The sequence below is a fragment of the Capra hircus genome, chromosome 15 (assembly GCF_001704415.2).
Source record: "Capra hircus breed San Clemente chromosome 15, ASM170441v1, whole genome shotgun sequence".
NCBI classification, from domain to species: Eukaryota; Metazoa; Chordata; class Mammalia; order Artiodactyla; family Bovidae; genus Capra; species Capra hircus.
This window is the reverse complement of record NC_030822.1, coordinates 29,721,904-29,737,209: the sequence shown is the minus strand read 5'-3', so window position 1 is coordinate 29,737,209 and position 15,306 is coordinate 29,721,904. Positions and strand designations below refer to the sequence as shown.

General features: G+C 39.3%; 1 protein-coding gene across 1 annotated transcript in view; it reads left to right on the top strand.

Annotated features, from left to right (window-relative positions):
- The window catches only part of MRPL48 (mitochondrial ribosomal protein L48), a 52,500-nt gene that overhangs the window by 13,138 nt on the left and 24,056 nt on the right, over positions 1-15,306 (top strand). Inside the window, exon 4 of the mRNA XM_005689960.3 lies at positions 8,790-8,878. Coding sequence (XP_005690017.1) covers positions 8,790-8,878 — 89 coding nt within the window. The remainder of the gene's footprint in view (positions 1-8,789; positions 8,879-15,306) is intronic.

The following is a 15,306-nucleotide window of genomic DNA, read 5'->3' as shown; positions in this document are numbered from 1 at the left end:
TGAAACTGAATTTGAAAGTCATCATACTGTTGATATTTCTTGAGAATGAATTAGACTATCCAGGGAACACAAGTAGAGAAGAGGCCCAAGGATCAGGCCCTGAGGAACTCCAACATTAAACAATTGGGTAGAGGGTGAAAGAGATGGCTAATGAGCTTGAAAAGGGAGGCCAGCATGGTAGGAGAAAACCATGATGGTATAGTATCATGGCAACCAAAATGATAGTGCTTTAAGAAGGAGAGGGTGGTTAACCAGTTTCATCTGTGTGCTGCTGAGAGGGGCTTGCAAAAGATATAGACTAATTAATATCCCTTGGTTTTAACAACATAGAAGTGACCGTAGGGAGAGTAGTATCTGTGTAGGTGTGGTGAGGTCAGTTGTGAAAATCAACTGCATCGACAAATGAATGGGAATTCAGGAGTTAGAGAAAGCTGTTACAGACAATATATTTAAGAAGTTTGTTTTTGAATGGAAGGAGAGAGAACTGGCAGAAGCTGGAGAGGGATGTGGGGTTAAGGAAAGATGAAAAAATAATCATTTTATGTATGTTTGTTTGTTTATTTCTGGCTGCACTGGGTCTTTGTTGCTTTGTGTGGGCTTTCTCATGTTTCAGCGAGTAGAAGCTACTCTTTGTTATGCACAGGCTTCTCGTTGCAGTGACTTGCTTGTTGTGGAGTACAGGCTCTAGGTGCTTGGGCTTTAGTAGTTGCAGCCTGCGGGATTAGTACTTGCGGCTTGAGGGCTCTAGAGTGGGGCTGAGTAGCTGTATTGTGGGGGCTTAGTTGCTCCACAGTGTGTGGAATCTTCCCGGACCAGGGATAGAACCCATGTCTCCTGCATCCACGGGTGAATTCTTATACACTGCCCAAAAGGGAGGTCTGGAAAGAGTATTTTTAATGGTTATGTTTCTCTTAATGACACTTAATTCTGAAAGATATAAAAAATTATAGAAAAGTGAAAAGATAATATGTCAGTGAGCCCAGATTTAGCAGTTATTCACATTTTGTTTGTGGGCTTCCCTGGTGGCTCAGATGATAAAGAATCTGGCTTCAGTGCTGGAGACCTGGGTTCGATCTCTAGGTTGGGAAGATCCCTTGGAATAGGGCATGGCAGCCCACTCCAGTGTTCTTGCTTGGAGAATCCCCATGGACAGAGGAGCCTGGCAGGCTACAGTCCATGGGGTCGCAGAGTCAGATATGACTAAGCGACTAAGCACTGCACATTTTGTTAGACTTTCATTGTTGTATTTTTTCTTGTATATTAAAAAATAAGGATTATGTTCAAGACCTTTTTGTCCCCTAGTGTTGGACTCATCCCTTATCCCATAACCAGATAATAAGTTCATTTTGAACTGATGTGTATTCTGAGGAAGGTTTTTAAAATAAATTAAAATTATCAACTGTTGAAAATTATAAAAGCATGCAGATGTTAAAAATAAATAGAAATTGTACTAAAGGGTATATAATGAAAGCTTTTGTTTCCAGGTTTTACTCCTGTTTCCAGGTCTTACTCCTCAGTGGTATGCGTTGATGGCAGTTTCTTGTATATTTTTCAGGAAGGTTTTGTGGTATATGAACATATACGTTATATATGTATATTACTGTATCTTAATGCTGGATACTTAGGTTGTTTTCAGGTTTTGTTATTTCAAAAATGCCACAGCAACCATTTTTATACATCTTTATAAAGTTGTTCCTGTACATTTGTAAGAGAAATTCCTGGAATTGAAATTGCTGAGTCAATGAGTTGTGAGTTGAAAATTTTGGTAAGTATTGTCAGATTGCCCTTCAGAGAAGCTGTATTAATTTACATTTCTATTTTCTTGCCCCAAACTGGGTTTTACAAAACATCTTACTTTTTTGCTGGTGAAAATTATGTCTGATTTTAATTTGCATTTCTTAAGAAAGTTTGTCATCTTTTCTCTTTTTTTTGGCCATTTTTTCTTTTCTTGTGAACTGCCTGTTTATAGTTTTTGCCCATTTTTCTTTTGAATTGCATGCTTTTTCATTTATTTGTAAGAACTTTTACATAGTTTTCATATAGAAAGGAAATAAACATTTTCCTATCATAAATGCTTTGTGTTATTTCTAGTCATTTATTCTTGACTTTTGTTTTTTTCCTTTTTGCTGAATTGAAGTTTAAAATTTTTGTGTAGCTCAGTTCATTAATCTTTGATTTCTAGATTTTGTTTCATGCTTAGAAAGATCTCTACTCCCTTCCTCAAGATTATTTTTAAAAATCCTTCATTTATCTTGTTTTTGTTTTTTTGTAACATGTGGTCCATCTGGAATTAGAAATGGGTGTGGATGCAGTTTTCTCCCCTGCAAATGGGCAGCCAGTTATTTTAACATTTATTGAAACATCCAACATTTTGCCCATACATTTGAGGATGTTACCTTATCATATACTAAGTTTTCATATAGATGTAGAACCTACTGTATTTTAACTTTGTGTTGTTTCATAGATCTATCTGTATATTTGATAGCAGTACCAAGTTGTTTTAATACTATTGGTTACTATAGTTTTGTAATGTATTTTAGTATCTGATAACTACCTAATCCTGAGGTAACTTTTTGTTTTATTCTTGATTTTAAAGCTAGATCAAATGGGGGCATGTTAAATGCTATTGAAAAAAGTCCAATTGAAAAAGAGATCCTTTTGAAAAGAAAGATGGACAATAGCAGTTTACTTAGCTTTCTATTTGGAGAAATTTTGTCTCCAAAATTTTGAAATGTAAACAGTTCTATGATAAACATGCTTGCACATTAGTATTTGTGCCCTTGTGTGATTATTTACATAGGATATATATTTCTAAAAGTCTAATTGGTGGGCTAAAGGAAGTGCACATTTTTAGGTTTGGTGTTTTTTTTGGTTGCACTTGGAATCTTAATTCCCCCACAACCAAAGATCCAGTCTGAGCCCCTTGCATTGGAAGCTTGGAGTCTTAACCACTAGACTGCCAGGGAAGTCCTTGAAAATGCATGTTTTTACAGCTATTGATGTGTATTACCAAATTGCTCTTCAGAAAGATTGCACCATTTTGTAGGGTTTTCTTTTTTTTTTTGTATTTTAGAATCCCTGTTTATATACTTATCAATATTGAGTGTTGTTCTTTTACATTTACTGATATTAATAAGTTTTAAAATGCCATCCCTTTTATTTGTAATTTGCATGTCTTTGATTACTAGTTGGTTGAACATATTTTCAAACATTTACAAACATTATTTTCAAGGCCATTGATCTTTTCCTTTGCCCATTTCGATTGTGGAATCTCAGTGCCTAGAAGGCTCCCAGGTCCAGGGTAACTTACCTTGCATGCCAAGGTAATTCTCTTTGAAAGGACACAGCTTTGTTGGCATTTTTCATGGGTCTTTGACATTTCTATAAAGTCAGATATTTTAAAATTGAATTATAAGGTGTTCAGAAAAAATGAGGAGGAAGCAGTGTCCCTTTACCCATCATACCTTGTGGGTCCTGGCTACAATCCCAGCTGCTCTCTCTAAGGGAAAAGCCTGATTGTAGTGACCATCTTTTTTTTTTTTTTAACTGATTTAAATGTACACGGAGAGGTAAATATATAAGGAGGTTAAATGAAGGGAACTCAGACTCCTCTTATTATAGCATGAGCAAAAAGCTGGAGTCAGCAAAGCATGGTACATTCAAGTCCAAGTAGTTCAGTGTAATTAGAAAAACTGAAAGAAGTTTGAAAAGAGATTTTGAAAAAAGTGGGTAGCTGCCAGAGTCAAATCATTGCAGATTGCCTTGTTAAAATATCTCTAGAATTTCAAAACAAGCAAACAAAAGCACCCCAACACTGACTGAACACACACTATTTGCCAGGTGCTGGGGGTAGTATCTGCCCTTCAGGGACTTGTGGTCTATTGAATGGAAAAAATATCCTGTAATTAGATTCTTGGCTGGGGTTACCCCAGTTTCCCCCTCTTTCTCTCCTGCATAGCCCTGCTCTAAATGCTTGTTCCAATCTTGAAGGAGAAATAATTAAAAAGAAGTTGTTTATCTTCATCCTGGATTGATGAGTTTAGTTCCCAGTTTAGTAAACAAGGACATTGAAGGACAGTTGACGCTGGCATATATAAAGGGAAGGGACATGTTGCGGGAAAACTCAATACATGATTACATCTATAATTGTACCAATTGAAAGATTTTCAAAGCCTCCTTTTGAAGTCCTGGGGTTTTGTGTCTTCTTCAGTGAAAAGAGTTGCCTTTTCTCTCAGGAGGCTGCAGTGTTGATATGACAGCAGGAAACCAGCTTAATGACCCAAGTAGGGGGAAAAAATTCGGTTGAACTTAGTGGAAATCAGAGGCTTTCAAACTTGTACATTTTATAATTAAAACAACTGGCTAATTAAGCAGTTTAACCATTGGTAATTTGACCAAAACCGTTCATTTAAGAGAGAAAATGGTTAATTTAACAGTAGTTTGAACTAACTTCTTAATTAACCAGCTGCTCTAATTATAGGAATTGCCCCAAACTGAACTTGCAAATGCCTCCTTCCCAAGGAGTTGCAGTAGATGGGAAGCTGAGGCAAGCATTTGTGGCGTGTTCACCTAAGGAGTGTCATCATCTCAAGATCACTTTTGGTTCTATTATGTAAAGCCAGCGGTGGGTGATTGAGCTTCTATGTACTTAAAGATGGTGACTAGCACCTGGGTTGTTGTTGTTTTTTAATTTACACCAAATATTTTACTATACAGTGGAGGCATGGGAGAGCTGTAACCATAAAGTAAACTCTTGATGATGTTTGTATGTTTAGGGAAGCACAGAGACAATGACATTTAAGCTGGCCTTGGAGGCGATGAAGGATATCACCAGAGAGGTGGAGTCCCGGCACGGGGGGACAGCCTGGCACAGCACAGAAGCAGGAGAGCTTCATGGTTTATACAGAATGCCAAGTGTAGCTCTGTGGCTGAGAAGCAAAGTTTTATAGGCCTGGAGGATGGAGAGTGAGGACATGAAGTGGTTGGAACTAAATTACAAAATTAAGGCTCTTAAAAGCTTGCCTAATGAGTACAAACTTCAGACAGTGGAAAATTATCAAACATTTTGAAATACTGCAAGACCTTTTTAAAAATTGTGTGTGTGCAATGGATAAAGGGTTGAATTAATGAAAGAAAATAACATGATTCGGTTTGTGTTTTAGAAGGATTCATTTGTCAGCTTTAGAGGATGGAATAGAGATGGGGGTATGGATACAGGAAGACTAATAACAACTCAGCCAAGGCTACTACTTGAATCTTTGCTTGAAGTTCCATTCACACTCGCCTTCCCCCCACAACAACCAAAGTGATCTTTTAAAAACACATTAGGCATATAATTTCTTTGATGTTCAGCATGAAATCCAAACCCTTAACAATGCCCAAAGTGGTAGGTTCCAACCCCCCACCCTAATGTCTGGTGCATGCAGTCCCTCTTGCTTTGCTTCAGCCACATGGACAGCCTTTTTAGTTCCTTGAATATGCCAATCTGTGTCACCTACTGAGGCCTTTGCACATGTTATTCCCTCTGCCTGGAACATTCACTCTTATCTTTTACCTAATAAACTCCATATCTGTCTTTTGGGTCTCAATTTATTATTTTATTTTTTTGAGTAGATAATGCATGTATACAAAAAAAAAATTTAAGATTCAAGAGTATAAAGTCAGCAGTAAATCTCTCTCTCCTTCTAGCCACTTCTCCCTGGGGATAACCACTATTATTATTTTCCTCTGACATCTAGTTTTAGTTCACAGGTCATTCTATTTTAGAGAAGGCTTTCCTAATATTTCAGTCTAAAATAGATCCACCGTTTGAATTGCCACAGCTCTTTTTATCATTCTTCACAATTTGTAATTTCATATTTTTTGTGTGACTATTCCCTCCTCCTACTAGACTATAAGCTCCATAAGCAGAGTTTTGTTGGTCATGTCCCCTGTTATATCTCCACCTCTTTGTACAATGTCTGATATATCATAATTACTGAATAATTAAGCTGTTCCTAAGTTTTGCCTGTTTCTGTAAGCTCGTCTCTTGCCGCCTTCCTCCTCATACTCTGCCTTGAAATTCTCTCTCTGACTCTTCCTCTCCTCATTCTGTGTTGTTGCCTCACTAACTCCAAGCCACTTGTCAGGTTTTACTTAAAACTCTCCTGCTCTAAGAATCGTTTCCTGACACCACAAGTCCAGTCTTAATGCCTATCCCATGTATATGGCTCTGATCATAGCCCTTTTCACCCAGCGCTGATATTAGTCTCACCAACAGACCATAGGTTCTGTATTGCAGGGGCTTTGTGTTTGTCCATTGTTAGAGCTCCAGCATCTAGGGCAGCACCAACCAGGCCTTCCATGGATATTGGGTGGTTTGTACACTGCATAACTCTTGGTATGTGCAAGTCACATGGTTGAGAGGGTATAATTGTTGCTGGCTACTCTGTTGGGTAGTAATAAATATTTTTTGAATGAGTAAGCATGCTTTGGGGAGTTCAGTACTTTTTGGAAGGTCATGTATTAAAGTCATAATAAAATCTTGGTGGATGAATTCATTTTCAAAGCTGTGGTCTGAGCATGATTGTGTACCCATCAAGGGGTTTTGCATATTAGCTCTTTGGGTGGTACCCTTGATTGTAGAGTCTGGAACCTGAAGGCTCAGAGGGTCTGTTGGGACCATGACCAAAAAATACCTCAGTTATTTGGAAATCTCTGCCAAAAATACTTCCTTCTTCCTTGCATGGTAAACTCTTACTTCTCTTTCAAGAATGCCGCTGTTACTTCTCTGAACCCTTCCCTGGTACCCTCCTTCACTCCCTCACCCCCACCTCACGCCCCAGACAGAGTTAGTTGTTCTTTCATCTAGGTTCCTTGCTTTTATCTCCATTAAAGTATTTTGTACACCATAAGGTAGTTATCTGCCTTCCCATTATCCTTCGCCAGTACATACTGAGTGTCTCAAGGAAAAGTAGCATATTATAGTCATCTTTGTAACTGTCCCAGTATCTGTACAGTTGTTGGCATGTAATTGTAAATGCAGGCTAATGCATATCATGGAAGGGATCCATGATATCCTAGGGTTGTCTTGATGAAATATTGTGGATTATGAATGCAGGGAAAGTTTCTGAAGCCATGACTCTTTTTTTTTTTTAACTTTTTATTGGAGTATAGTTGATTTACAATGTTGTGTTAGTTTCAGATGTACAACAAAGTGAATGAGTTATATATGTACATATATCCACTCCTTTTTAGATTCTTTTCCCATACTGAGTAGAGTTCCCTGTGCTGTATAATAGGTCCTTATTAGTTATCTATATTATATATAGTAGTGTGTGTATGTCAATCCCAGTCTGACAATTTACCTCTCCTCACTCTTGCCTCCTAGTAACCATAAGTTTTTCTACATCTGTAAGTCTATTACTGTTTTGTAGATAAGTTCATTTGTACTTTTTTTTTAGATTCCACATATAAGTGATATATATTTGTTTTTCTCTTTCTGACTTTCTTTCACTCAGTATGACAATCTCTTTGGTCCACTATTGCTGCAAATGACATCATTCCGTTCTTTTTATGGCTCAGTAATCCATTGTACGTATGTACCATATGTTCTTTATCCGTTCTTCTCTTGATGGACAATTTAGGCTTCTTCCATGTCCTGGCTGTTGTAAATAGTGCTGCAATGAACATTGGGGTCCATGTATCCTTTCAACCATGTTTTTCTCCAGATGTGTGCACAGGAGTCGGATTGCTGGATCATATGGTAGCTCTGTTTTTAGTTTTTAAAGGAACCTCCATACTGTTCTCCATAGTTGAAGCCATGACTCTTGATTGGCCTGACACAGACCAGACTACTTGGAAGCACATTTTAGAAAAGAGAAACTTAAGAAGTATTTTACTAGATGTCATTAAACTTTTCCACACCATTTTGTATTTAGCACCCCACAAAGTGGTGGTTTTGGGGAGATGAGGGCAGGACCACAGGAGCTAGGAGGAAAGAAGGCAGAACCTAGGACCAGTACTTTTGCAGAAGGTGGGGAGTGAGCAAGAGAGATACACAGACATAACAGAGCTGGTTCCAGTGAAGGGTAAAATTAAGGAACTGATATCAGATATGGGAATGATCAAGTCTAGCTAGATTTTGTATTCTAGAAATTCAGATGTTATAACACATCTGAGCACAGGCTGTTTAGTGAGATAGACCTGGGTTTAAATTGCAGTTCTGCCTTTTAATTGCTGGATGACCTTTGCCAATTCTTGCTTTTAAAAATATATTATTAGTATATTATTGTTATTTATTATATTAATTGATTATTATTTTTAATTTATTATTCATTTATTCTGGCTGTAGCATGGCATGCAGGATCTTAGTTTGCCAACCTGGGATCACACCTATGCCCACTACAGTGGAAGCACAGGGTCCTAGCCACTGATCACCTTGGCATTCTCTCCAATTCCTACTTTTTGAGCTGCAGTTTCTTCATTTGTAAATGAAAATTAAAATAACAGGGATTAAAGGAGAATATGTATATTGTAAGAATATATTTTGTCCCCCTACACCAGTGGCTCTAATAGGAGAGAATTTCTCAAAGCGGGGACTAAATGTAGTCCAGGGGCCAAAAGGAGAGAGAAAAGGGGTAAACTGAATGTCAGCTCAGGATCAATAAATAACTCTGGTTCTTTAAACCGATGAGAGGCTTGCTGTCCCCAGATATTCCATCTTGCAGTGGAGAATTTGTCTCCTCATGTATGATCTGTCTGTCCCTGAGGAATTTTGAAACAGGTTTGTCTTATTTTTTCTCTTTCAGGTGGCATTCTGTTGACCACCAGTCGGCACTACAGGTCAAAGCCCACGCATGGCATTGGAAGATACAAACACCTAGTTAAGCCAGAAGAGGTAAAGGGGGCAGTAGTCTTTTATTTATTTTTAGAATTCTTTTGGCCGTTTTGGCCGAGACGCGTGGGATCTTAGCTCCTCAACCAGGGATTGGACCCGTGCCCCCTGCAGTGGAAGTGCAGTCTTAACCATTGGACTGCCAGGGAAGTCCCTAGGGGTCCTTTAGGAAAAGGTAGTATATAGCTTTTGCAAAGACCCAGAAGACCAGATGTGTATAGGCTGGATTATATTGGAGCCAGAAAGGATAGGGGGTCGTCCCTCAATTCTCTCCAGTTATGTAGTTTGGGTATGATCCCGAGTTGGGGATGTTATTGCCAGTTCCCAACCTTGTCCCTAGGCGAGATTATCACAGGGAAGAGCAAATGATTTGGTTTTATTATCTGTGACACTTAAAGAAAAGAACTGTCTTAGTATTTCATTCAATATGGACCTCACAATGAAAATGATACATTTAGTTTAGTTGAATGAATGGTTTGTGGCATATAGAAGTGGATTTTCAGCCAAATCACTGATTCTTTTCGCTTGTGTGTTAGCAGATTTAAAAGATGTGTGTGTTTCTTGAATCCCTTATCACAGATAACTGGGAGTTATTCTAGGATTACTTAGTCTATTGTTCTGGCTCCAGCTTCAGGATTGCTTCTGTGGTAGTTAGATTTTTGTGCATTTGAAGAGGACTGTGGTGGGATGGACACAATGTTGGCTTGAAAGTCAGTCTGTCTTTGAGTCAGGATTCTATCACTTCCTGTAAACAGTATGGTTCAGTTGCTCAGTCATGTCCAACTCTTTGTGACCCCATGAACTGCAGCACGCCAGACTTCTCTGTCCTTCACCATCTCCTGGAGCTTGCTCAAACTCATGCCTATTGAGTTGGTGATGCCATCCAACCATCTCGTCCTCTGTCATCCCCTTCTCCTTCTGCCTTCAATCTTTCCCAGCATCAGCTTTTTCTAATGAGTCAGTTCTTCTCATCAGGTGGCCAAAGTTTTGGAGTTTCAGCTTCAGCATCAGTCCTTCCGATGAATATTAAGGGTGGATTTCCTTTAGGATTGACTGGTTTGATCTGCTTGCTGTCTGAGGGACTTTCAAGAGTCTTCTCTAGCACCATAGTTCAAATGCATCAACTCTTCCATGCTCAGCCTTCTTTATGGTCCAACTCTCACATCCATACATGACTACTGGAAAAACCATAGCTTTGACTAGATGAATCTTTGTCAGCAAAGTAATGTCTCTGTTTTTTAATACATAGTCTAGGTTTGTCATAACTTTTTTCCCAAGGAGCAAGTGTCTTTTAATTTCATGATTACAGGTGCCATCTGCAGTGATTTTGGAGCCCAAGAAAATAAAGTCTGTCACTGTTTCCATTGTTTCCCCATCTATTTGCCATGAAGTGCTGGGACAGAATGCTGTGATCTTAGTTTTCTGAATGTTAAGTTTAAAGACAGCTTTTTCACTCTCCTCTTTCACCTTCATCAAGACGCTCTTTAATTCCTCTTCACTTTTTGCCATAAGGGTGGTGTCATCTGCATATCTGAGGTTTTTGATATATCTCCCAGAAATCTTGATTCCAGCTTCATCCAGCCCGGATTTCACATGATGTACTCTGCATGTAAGTTAAATAAGCAGGGTGACAGTATATAGCCTTGATGTACTCTTTTCCCAATTTGGAACCAGTCCATTGTTCCACTCTAACTGTTGCTTTTTGACCTGCAAACAGTATAGTTAGGAAGATTTTGCTGTTCTTGGGGAGATTTCAATGTCATTTTTGGTTCTTTGGCTTAGTTCGATGGTCCCATGAAACCCTGCACATCTCCCATTGTTTCTCACCTTAGCAGAGGTCCAGGGCCACTGCATTTGGACCTCAGAAGCCACTAAACTTGCCATATTCTTCTGAGCATCATCCTTATATCAAGGAATTTTGTTAAGAGAAACATTGCCACACCTGAGGCTTGTATCAGGCACCCTCCCAGCAGGAAACAACCCTACTAAATTTTTTCCTTTGTAATGAGAAGAGTACTGAATTGGGAACCAGGAAACTTGTATTCTAGGCTTGGCTCTCCTACTTATTAGCTTTGTGATTTGGGGCAAGTTAGCCAACCAGTCCATGCTAAAGGAGATCAGTCCTGGGTATTCATTGGAAGGACTGATGCTAAAGCTGAAACTCCAATACTTTGGCCACCTCATGCAAAGAGTTTACTCATTGGAAAAGACTCTGATGCTAGGAAGGGATTGAGGGCAGGAGGAGTAGGGGACGACAGAGGATGAGATGGCTGGATGGCATCCCCGACTCGATGGACATGAGTTTGAGTGAACTCCAGGAGTTGATGATGGAAAGGGAGGCCTGGCGTGCTGCAATTCATGGGGTCGCAAAGAGTCAGACATGACTGAGCAACTGAACTGAACTGAACTGAACTGAACCGAACCATACCTCTCTGGATATGGCTGGCCATGAAGTTGTGAGTAAAATGTTTTCTATGTATGAGTTTTTCTGGGAAAAGAATCCATAGCTTTTGTCAGATTCTTCACAAGTTTGAGAAAGTCTGGATTAGAATATCTTCATGAGTCTTTTAGCTCTGATATCATGTAACTCCATCATGCTATCTTTTTCCAAGATCTATTACATGCTAGGTACTGTTGGGGGTACCTTGCCTATTCAGACTGAGTTGCAATAAAGTTTTATAGTATGAAAGAGCAAGACCTGGTTCATGCTCACAGGGAGCTGATAAACCACTAGATAAGACACAAATAACTATTCTCCCAAGCAGAAAGTGACAAGTGCTAAAGGGAGGATACAAAGTGCTTTTAAAATTCAGGAGAAGGAGTGATTTACACCCTTTCTGAGTTGTGACGCCTTAGAGTAAGTTCTTGGAGTTGTTTTATTTTGGAATATCCTCCTTCTAAAAGTCTTACATAAATTAGCAGGAAATAAAATTAGTTTTGTTTGGGTGTGAGTTTTTTGCTTTTTTAAATTTCTTGGGATCCTCTCTCATAGATAATTTTCTGTGTATACCATGCTCTGACCCACTCCTTGGCTTTTTAGAAAAGGAAGCTTAATGATATGTCTAATGCCATCTGTCCCATCTTTCCCTCCAGCTTTTCTCCCATCTCATGGATCATCATACTGTTTCAAAACCTCTCACATGCTGTTCTGTCTACTTGCAAGACTTTCCTTCTTGGTTAATACATCCGGAACCTTTAAATCCCATTGAGGAATATAGGATGAGGAGGGGGAAAACAAATCTCCCTCTTTGAGGAACCTCTACTTGCCTGCACCGGGTTACTTCTCCTACCATTAACAAGGGGCTCCTTGTGCTTCCTCTGTTGTAGGACGTGCTGCTCTATTTTAACCCTGTTTTGACGACTGTTTCTACACCTAAATGATGTGCATCCTTAGGGTAGAGGCCTGTCTCATGTTTCTTCTGTGTCCTCAGTGTCCAGCCCAGGGCCTGGCATCAAGGAGAGGACAATAAACATTGATTGAGCTGAACCTAAATGTGCTTATTGGAGCTGCCCCGAGGTTTTGTAAATCAGAACTGGCAAACACGGCCCACTCTCTGTAAACAGCTGTCTCCAGCTGACCTTGCTTGCTTGAAAGGAGTGATGCTCCCTTTCGTTAGGGCTGTAGGCTTTTCTCCAGATACTATTCATGCTCCAGGGTGGCTAGCACAATAGTGCTGGATAGTGGTGGAGGCTGCTTGAGACTCCTTACTTTACGCTTGGGACAGCACAATGAAGACTTTCATCTGCTAGCTCTCAGAGGCCCTGTCCCAAGTCCCTGTCTCTTGTACCCTTGGTAAATTGGACTGGAAAAGCTAGAAGGCATCTTTGGCCTCCTTTCTTTCCCTAAAGTAAGACCCTATACAAAATAATAAACAGACAGATTTCCATTTTTTCTTCTCTGACTCAGGCTGACTCTTCTACTCTCTTGAACCCTATAGCCCTGAGACAAGAGTTAATTCTCATGTGCAAAGTGGCTAGCTCTTGTCCCTTTTCTGCTAATCTCTTCATTCCTCCTTCCAAAGGTCCCACACTCAGTCTTATGACTCCTGAACTTTGGGAAGGGAAAGGCACATCTACTTCACTCAGCTTTCCTTTTCAATACTGGTTTTATCTCTCTCTTGCATGGCCTGGTTTATAACTCTAGGTTTGTTCCCATCCCTCCATCCTGTCCTTGATGCCTCTCTGAGGAGTTAGTGACAGCAGAGGTGAAAACGAAGCTTCCCCCTGGGTGGCAGCATGAAGATGATAGCAAGTCATGGGATTCCAGGTCTCTTGGCGCAGACCCAGCCTCCTTCTCAGTGATTTCCCATTTTTCACTCTGTGCTTCAGGTGCATCTTCTCATACGTCCATGCCATCTCATGCCTCTGTGTCTTTGTACATGCATATCTTCCCTTGTTTCCCTTCCTTTTTTTCTCATCATGTGAGACCCACCTTGGCTTGTGGCAGTGAGGGACCATACTTCAAAGCATATCTCCAGGCGTAGCACTGTGTCTCAGTGTGTAGATCTCATTATTCCTTCAAGGGAGCTGCATCATTCTGTTAAAATTTAAAAAGCTTCATTTTGAGTTTATTTTTGTGTGCGGTGTTAGAAAGTGATCTAGTTTCATTCTTTTACAAGTGGTTGACCAGTTTTCCCAGCACCACTTGTTAAAGAGATTGTCTTTACTCCATTGTATATTCTTGCCTCCTTTGTCAAAGATAAGGTGTCCATATGTGTGTGGATTTATCTCTGGGCTTTCTATTTTGTTCCATTGATCTATATGTCTGTCTTTGTGCCAGTACCATACTGTCTTGATGACTGTGGCTTTGTAGTAGAGCCTGAAGTCAGGCAAGTTGATTCCTCCAGTTCCATTCTTCTTTCTCAAGATTGCTTTGGCTATTCGAGGTTTTTTGTGTTTCCATACAAATCTTGAAATTATTTGTTCTAGTTCTGTGAAAAATGTGGCTGGTAGCTTGACAGGGATTGCATTAAATTTGTAAATTGCTTTGGGTAGTATACTCATTTTCACTATATTGATTCTTCCGATCCATGAACATGGTATATTTCTCCATCTATTAGTGTCCTCTTTGATTTCTTTCATCAGTGTTTTATAGTTTTCTATATATAGGTCTTTCGTTTCTTTAGGTAGATATATTCCTAAGTATTTTATTCTTTTTGTTGCAATGGTGAATGGAATTGTTTCCTTAATTTCTTTTTCTACTTTCTCATTATTCGTGTATAGGAATGCAAGGGATTTCTGTGTGTTGATTTTATATCCTGCAACTTTACTATATTCATTGATGAGCTCTAGTAATTTTCTGGTGGAGTCTTTAGGGTTTTCCATGTAGAGGATCATGTCATCTGCAAACAGTGAGAGTTTTACTTCTTCTTTTCCAATTTGGATTCCTTTTATTTCTTTTTCTGCTCTGATTGCTGTGGCCAAAACTTCCAGAACTATGTTGAATAGTAGCGGTGAAAGAGGACACCCTTGTCTTGTTCCTGACTTTAGGGGAAATGCTTTCAATTTTTCACCATTGAGGATAATGTTTGCTGTGGGTTTGTCATATATTGCTTTTATTATGTTGAGGTATGTTCCTTCTATTCCTGCTTTCTGGAGAGTTTTTATCATAAATGGATGTTGAATTTTGTCAAAGGCCTTCTCTGCATCTATTGAGATAATCATATGGTTTTTATTTTTCAATTTGTTAATGTGGTGAATTACATTGATTGATTTGCGGATATTAAAGAATCCTTGCAATCCCACTTCTGGGCATACACACGGAGGAAACCAGAATTGAAAGAGACACATGTACCCCAATGTTCATCGCAGCACTGTTTATAATAGCCAGGACATGGAAACAACCTAGATGTCCATCAGCAGATGAATGGATAAGAAAGCTGTGGTACATATACACAATGGAGTATTACTCAGCCGTTAAAAAGAATTCATTTGAATCAGTTCTGATGAGATGGATGAAACTGGAGCCAATTATACAGAGTGAAGTAAGCCAGAAAGAAAAACACCAATACAGTATACTAACACATATATATGGAATTTAGGAAGATGGCAATGACGACCCTGTATGCAAGACAGGAAAAAAGACACAGATGTGTATAACGGACTTTTGGACTCAGAGGGAGAGGGAAAGGGTGGGATGATTTGGGAGAATGGGAATTCTAACTTGTATACTGTCATGTAGGAATTGAGTCGCCAGTCCATGTCTGACGTAGGGTGCAGCTTGCTTGGGGCGGGTGCATGGGGATGACCCAGAGGGATGTTGTGGGGAGGGAGGTGGGAGGGGGGTTCATGTTTGGGAACGCATGTAAGAATTAAAGATTTTAAAATTTAAAAAAAAAAAAATTTAAAAAGCTTCAGATTGTTTACAGTGATTTTTATTTGATAAAAATAAAAAGAATGTAGTCCTTCACATTTGTATAGTGCTAGGTCAT